Source organism: Rhipicephalus microplus, chromosome 7 (genome assembly GCF_043290135.1).
Source record: "Rhipicephalus microplus isolate Deutch F79 chromosome 7, USDA_Rmic, whole genome shotgun sequence".
Classification (NCBI taxonomy): domain Eukaryota; kingdom Metazoa; phylum Arthropoda; class Arachnida; order Ixodida; family Ixodidae; genus Rhipicephalus; species Rhipicephalus microplus.
In genome coordinates this window covers 24,826,572-24,833,513 of record NC_134706.1, presented here as the reverse complement: position 1 = coordinate 24,833,513, position 6,942 = coordinate 24,826,572, and the positions used below count along the sequence as shown (strand labels likewise).

General features: G+C 48.7%; 1 protein-coding gene across 1 annotated transcript; it reads left to right on the top strand.

The window, feature by feature from the left end:
* The first annotated feature begins 1,651 nt into the window (after nt 1-1,651).
* On the top strand, nt 1,652-5,255 carry LOC142767347 (uncharacterized). The gene is made up of 2 exons (XM_075868832.1): nt 1,652-2,140; nt 4,910-5,255. Exons 1-2 carry the CDS (start codon nt 1,922-1,924, stop codon nt 5,105-5,107), a joined length of 417 nt encoding a protein of 138 aa, XP_075724947.1. The 5' UTR covers nt 1,652-1,921; the 3' UTR covers nt 5,108-5,255.
* Nucleotides 5,256-6,942: the final 1,687 nt, after the last annotated feature.

The window sequence follows — 6,942 nt, the reverse complement described above, 5'->3', positions numbered from 1 at the left end:
ATCCCATTCAGATTCGATGTATCCGGGTTCGTCCGTATTTTGTCTACTTGCAAGTCTCTTTGACTGCACTACTTCAGGTTCTTCCACCCGAAGAGACCCTACACTGCGGCTCATCTTCCGACAGCCTACTGTACGGCCGTCGTGTTCTACAGCGTGTCCCTGCATCGGTTCGGTGGAGCCATCGATGGCGGCTTTCGGAGACCGCTGGATGTCGAGCTCTTCGAGAACGTGTCGGCCTCGAGATTCGACGGGACACTGCGGCACCGAGGAAGGCCGATTCCCCTGTACGTCACTTTCGGTGGTCGCCGCAGCGACAGCGCCGACTATGTGCGCATGCTGCGGGACTCGACGTGGCGTAAGGACATGGTCGAAGGGGTTGTGAACGATACCGGCTCCGACAGGCCCAAGTACGACGTAAGCAGAGCCATGAATTCCCGTTTTCAGTAATGTCTGGTGAGGATTTATTAACCGGTGAACAACTTTTTGAAATTGAGTTACTTTTTTTTTGACAGCGAAAGCGGTGTATGTCTAAGCCAAACGAAAACCGTTCAGAATGAGAAACTATGACAGTCTCCATTGGCTGCTCCACCAGTTAAATTGTTGCCTACGTCACACACAAGAGCGTGCGTCATAGGGAGCACAATGAGAGACGTAGTTTCATTTCGCAGCCATGCAGCCGAGCCCGTGCACAGCATTTCCAGAGAATAGCTTTGAAAGAGAGAAAAAGTAAGAAAACCATTTTTTTGTTTGGAAAGAGGAAAAAAAGAGGAAGGAAGCCAGAACCATTTTTCACGCCTAGAAGGTGAGAAGGTTGTGTCTGGCCCTGACGTTAAAACATAGCCTGGTTTGGCCCATTTTCCCCTCAATTTACCAACTGCTCCGGATGCGCACTCAATAAATACGGTTGCACGCAGAAGACATAATTTTCATCTTTCTACTAATCATCGTTCATACAGCATAGTTTACATCGCCGCGATGTCGCAATGTCGTCTTTTCTTGGCATATTAACAGACTCGCATGTTGAAGGGCAGCCATTTGTAAACGATGAAAGAAGTATATTTTTAGTCTTGGCGAGCAAATCAGTGCAACAGCGTCAACTGATCGATTGCGTCACTGATGCTTTGTATTATCATAGCTTTGTGAAAAATAGTTACCACGCAGTTTGATACTGTCATAGCTTAAGCAATTGCGTGGACTTTTCGTCAACAGAACGTGTTACTCGCGCTCTAATACGCTTCAGGGGCATTTTCCACTGAATGGCTGACCAGTCACTTTTAAAGGCCTGAAAAGAAAATGAACTGGACCTAAGTAGCCCTCTCTTAAGTAGTTACCAGACAGGACGGCCAGAAGTCGGTTGTCGATGGACAGTAACCGAAGACAAACTCTTAAAAATATTCCAGACCGACGCCAGGGGCACTGTGTTTCCGCGAAGCCTAAGGTGCCTGAATGCTTTCCCTCGCCCGCCGCTCGCCCGAAAGCGGCGGGCGAGGGAAAGCATTCAGGCACCCTAGAAAGCGGCGGGCGAGGGAAAGCATTCAGGCACCCTAGCGAAGCCGCCCGGCGGGAAGCTTGAGCTACGCCACCCCCCCCCCCCCCCTCGCTCGTAGGGTCCGCCCATGCTCTGCAGCTAGATAGCGCAGTTCCATCTCGCCTGTTTAATGAGTTGCTGACAACCTAAAAATAAATAAATTAAACAATTGGTAACGCACGCTCTTCTCGTAACTTCCTTGTTTAGTTTTCCCCACCTTATGGTACTTCTCTTACTCACTGCATTTGAAAATTCAACCTGAAATTTCGGGTCTGCGCACCGCAGGGCGTCAATCTAGACTGGAACCACCCGGGAGACGAGTGCGACGTCCTCAAGGAGCCGCGGCTCTTCCACGCGCTCGTCGAGGGTCTCGTTGCGAACCGGGTGAAGGTGATGCTCACGGTGCCTCCGCTGCCGCGCTACGTCGCTCCGTACGGCCTCGACCCGCTGCTGGCGCTCGTGGAACACGTGGTCCTAGCGACACACAAGCTTCGGCCCCGGCGGTCGTCGGTGCACTGCAGCGGCGCCAGGCTGTACGCTGCTCCCGCGTTTCGCGAGATACGCGACTCGTTCGGCGCCGCCCACCGCAGGAAGTTCGCCTACAGCGTTTCGGTGAGACGATGCACATGGTTCAAACACTGTGCTTCTTTCTTGTACGAGGAGATTGTTTCTTGTCCGCAGAACAAGTGTGGTTTCTGGTTATAAAGGGTACAGCAGAAATAGGCGCTGGACATAGAACAGACACAACGCTGGACAAACGCCAACTGTGCGGTATATGTGTTCTTGGATTTCTCGTACCCAATGGCGAGTTACGTACGGTGAACAGGAGCACTAGAAAACACGCTGAAGGAGCTCTTTTTCAGATCCGGCGTGATTCAGTGGTAGAAGGGAGTTGATATGTAGGGTTTTAACGTACCCCCCACAAAAAAAAAAAACACCAACATACGATTATGACAGACGCTGTAATGGAGGGCTGCGGAAATTTCAACGACCTGAGGTTTTGTAATGTGCAGCATTTTTGCCTACAGCATTTTTGCTCCAATCTACAGCATTTTGGCCTCCATCGAAAATGCAGCCGCTGCAACCAGGATTTGATCTTGTGATTTATGGGTCAGCAGCCCAATACCTTAGCCACTAGACCACCGCAGTGGGGCTCGAAGGGAGTTGAGGCCCTGTCATTCATTGGTAGAGCAAAAGCGCCTTTGCAGCACCGAGAGCAGCCAGGGACAGTTTGCATGGCTCTCGCGACTGTCCAAAACTGCGCTATAGGGGGACCTCTACGTCACAACACAAATAAGCACAGTGATTGGTGGAGAATGCCGCCGCCAGGCATAGCGACACTTGGGCAAAAGACATCGGTGGCGGCGGGGGGCTTCGAAAATTGTTATGGACATGTTACGTTGATACGGACGAGATTCGCCAGGAGTTGTTGATTTGCAGAAGCACTGTAAAACATTGTAAAATGATGTCGTCCAGCCATTCAAAGTCTCGCCTTCGTATTCGTATCTATAGAGAGCGGTAATATTTATGGTGTAAAGGAAAAAAAAATCACAGCATATTGACGAGGTGAATGATGACGAGTGGGGCGAAGCGGACGTACGGACGGATAGATGGATGGTCGTACGGAAGCATGGATGGACTGATGGACGCTTCGCCCCACTCATCATTATTCACTTCGTGGATATGCTTTGACATCGTTTTTATTGACATCAAATGCAATGCTACTGACTACATGACGACTACGACAACGTGGGACATATGACCCACGGCGTAGGGAGCTTCGCCCCTAAAATAGTTAATGATATAAAAGAAAAGTATCGGTGCAAAAGAAATGAGAAATAGACGACCGTTGCCGATTAGACCTCAGAAGTGTTGATTTGTGACGTGGCCTGCGTAGTAGTAGACGGTCAACAAGACATTTAGAACTGGTCATAAAGATGGCTTGATCTGCTTCGAACCACTAGTTCCTCAGAGAACTTGGCAACTGTGCAGTGCATATTTCGCGTATGCTAACCTGCAGGTGGGTGCCAAAATAAGAAAAAGAGTCGTTGTTCTAAGGGTTTGTCTAAGCGAGGCTGTGTGCTTACTGTTATGCTTCCTCCCGAATTTTTTCAAGCATAACTGCGTCGCTTGTATCGCTTTAGTAGTTCATCCATCATAATGGTCTTACAACGTGTAAATAATGCCCATTTTTATCCACCAAGAGGAGAAGGTATATATATTACCTTATCTTACGTGTAAAGCATGCTTGTGCTGTGGACATGTCTTTCAGTATGTGGGCCGACAGAGACATTTCATTATTAAACAGTGCACTTTTGTTTCACTGCGTGCTTAGACTTATCGGAGGCCTTGATTACAATACACCTGCAATATGACCATTGCGTGTATCTTTTACAATACTTCTGGTAGCCGTATGAGCTTGCAGTCATAGTAACAATCTTCCTAAAAATGAAAACACAAAAACAAGAAATGGCCTTAAAGACATCGCGTGTTTCTGGACTCAAAAGCCACGACCAGAACAAGCTTCCACGCAGGCGGGGGGCGACACCTTCTTCACGCGAACCACGGCTCTCGGGGCTTCTGCCCACGCTGTGCCAGTCCCCGATTCGCGACTAGTTCTGCGACCGAACAAGACGAGCTTCGAGAGCGTGTGCAACGTCAAGCCAGTGGTCGGGAACCCCGCCGAAAAGGAGTGCGTCGTAGCGATCATGCACATCGAGAAGTCGCTGGACGGCGGCGCAGTGTACTACGTGAGTGCAGCTGCTTCGTTACCGGATTGCCGCTAGGGGGTGGTTGTGACCGTTAGGGGGGGGGGAGGGGGGCTGTGGCCTGAGCATTTTTGACTTCGCGCATTTATGCGCGAAACACATGGCACAGCTTCTGGCGAAGTAATATACCGTGAAAGCGCTGCCTTTGCGATTCGTTGCTGATACCCGTAGGCTGCCATCGGTAAGGAGAAGATTTTTTTTCACTCCTGCGTTGAAGTAGAATACTAGTTTTCCTAAGCAGTCTATAGCACTCACTTGTCTGAGAATGTGCAGATTAGTTGCCATTTCTCTGCGAACTTTATTTTATAAGGCGCATATTTAACACGCAATAAGCCCATCAAACCACAAAGCGTCCGTTCCAACAGTGACCAAGATACGCTGAACTGTGAATGTTGCCGGTGAAGAATGCTACTCATCGTACTGGGACATCAGCTTTGCTTGTGATCTCATCATTCGATGCGCTTGATCATTTGATAGATACTATACTTTCACATTGCCGGAGTATTTTTTCATACTTCGTCCCTCAATATACTATCATAGTCCCACAAGCTATTAAGAAAATATGCTATTATGCTGCTACAATTCACTGTAGTACTAACTGTATACGTCACAGGTTGCCGCCTACGCTGGTCCGAAGCAGCTGCAGGAAAGAATGCACCGGTCGTACGAAGACGACATGGGGGACGCTGCCGTCGCGGTGTACGACGCATTCCTGGACGACTTCGCCGGTCTCTGTCCAGGAGAGAGTCGCAGAATGTCACCGCAGCTGGCATCCATAGCCGAAAGCACGACACGCGTGCTTCTGCAGTGAACTCCACTTCTTCGTGACATGCCTCGCCATTACCTGCACGGCTTCTTCAATCGAGATGTAGCTTTCTCTTTGTCTTCAAGTTTCGCCGATACCTTATTAATCCGCTCGCGATTCGTGCATTCACCAATACAACGAGTTTGTGAGCCTGCTTCTCGTGTTAGTCCATCCCGAGGGAATGCTTAAGCATCCACAGGAGCCCAGCGGGCGTCCGACTAAGCAATGCCTGATGTGAACTTGATCCTTGGCGTTCCCGAGTCCAACGGAGAGATGCCGTGTGACAACCCTTTGTGCGGGGATTCTCGAATCTTTGACTACGGTATATTGCGCGCCGGTTCTGGTGCCGGAATACGCCCCTGAAGCGTTATGCTATAGTTGCTTTATCACCATCAGGGAGAGCAGTTCGCCTGTAGAGGCGTCGGAAACGACTATATATGCGAAAGGCCACTACGCAATTAGAAAGAGCATTTGTGGACAACGTGTTCGACCGTATTTGCTGGTACATGCTGGAGTGCGTTGATCAGTGAATGTTTAAACATCCGCATAAATTCGGTGGGTGCCCGAACGTGCAAATGGGGCTGATGTTTCAACGAGCACCAATTCAGACTTCATCTCGCCTCTGCGAGGGTCTCGAAGAAAACGCCACGTATCGGAGTCTTTGTCATTGTATTTCTTATGAAGGTTAACCTACTGCCTCACATATAGATTTGTAAAATTTATTGAATGTTCAAGTTTGCTTTCACACCAATGGACGTTGCGTGCCCGTGACGATGTTGTTATGGTCGTTATCGGTGGTACCGGCATTAACTTATGTTAAAAGATATTTTCTCTTATCATTGATGTGCTTCCGTTTGTCTAGATGTGCCTCTCATGAGCATGGCATGCGGGATTAAATTGTGTACCGATGACTCCACGGTAAAGCCAGATTCACTGAGATCTATCAGATATGATTGCTTTAAAGTGTAAACGTCTATAGATCTTCTTCTGGAAGTATTGCATAGCATTTGTCACCGTCTGCCTGTGGTGGGATGTTACTTTTCCTATTTGTATCGCATACTTTCGAACCGCCAATGTTCTTTAGAATGTTATATGTAATTTCCGGCAGGGACCTATGACGTAGGTTCGTCATTCGTAAATTGCGTAAAGGACCGTGACGTGAGTTTAGCCACAGGATTTCGTGACGTAGTACTTGTCTTGGGAGCAAGATTAGCTAGAAATCTTTTTTTTGAGGGTTTCAGGTTTTCAAAGTTGGTGGAACTAATAACTGGTTGGTTGAAGTAGGCAAGCGAAATTGAAACTCTAGAGCAGTGGTGAAAAAAAAAATCACGACAGTCTGATAGATTAATATGTGGGGTTTAACGTCCCAAAACCACCATACGATTATGAGAGACGCCGTAGTGGAGGGCTCCGAAAATTTTGACCACCTGGGGTTCTTTAACGTGCACCCAAATCTGAGCACACGGGCCTACATTTCCGCCTCCATCAGAAACAGTCTGATAGAGGTCCGAAAGAAGCTATAATATTGTTACGAGAACGAGACCGACTCGAAGGGGTAGTCGCAGATGTATTTTCAGCCGGTTAAGCGAGCAGCGCCAGCCACAGAGATTAGCTCGTGCCAGTCTTATATGCTGTTCTTCTTCGTCCCCATGCACTGGTACGTAGCATGACCCCCGGTGGCGGGGCATTACCCCCGGTGCTTCAAAGGTCGTTATCTGACGCATTCTTGTAGGCCTTGATCCGTGATACGTGTACATTATCACTGGACCGCACAGCAGATAACGATGGATAAATGGGGCTGATCTCGTAGGTGACAGGTGTTACTTGACGCAATATACGGT

Bases quoted from the DNA above. Each gene is read 5' to 3' on its own strand.
- LOC142767347 (XM_075868832.1), top strand. From the start codon at position 1,922: ATGCTCACGGTGCCTCCGCTGCCGCGCTACGTCGCTCCGTACGGCCTC. The intron at 2,141-4,909 runs GTGAGACGATGC...TATACGTCACAG, and splicing joins AGTTCGCCTACAGCGTTTCG to GTTGCCGCCTACGCTGGTCC.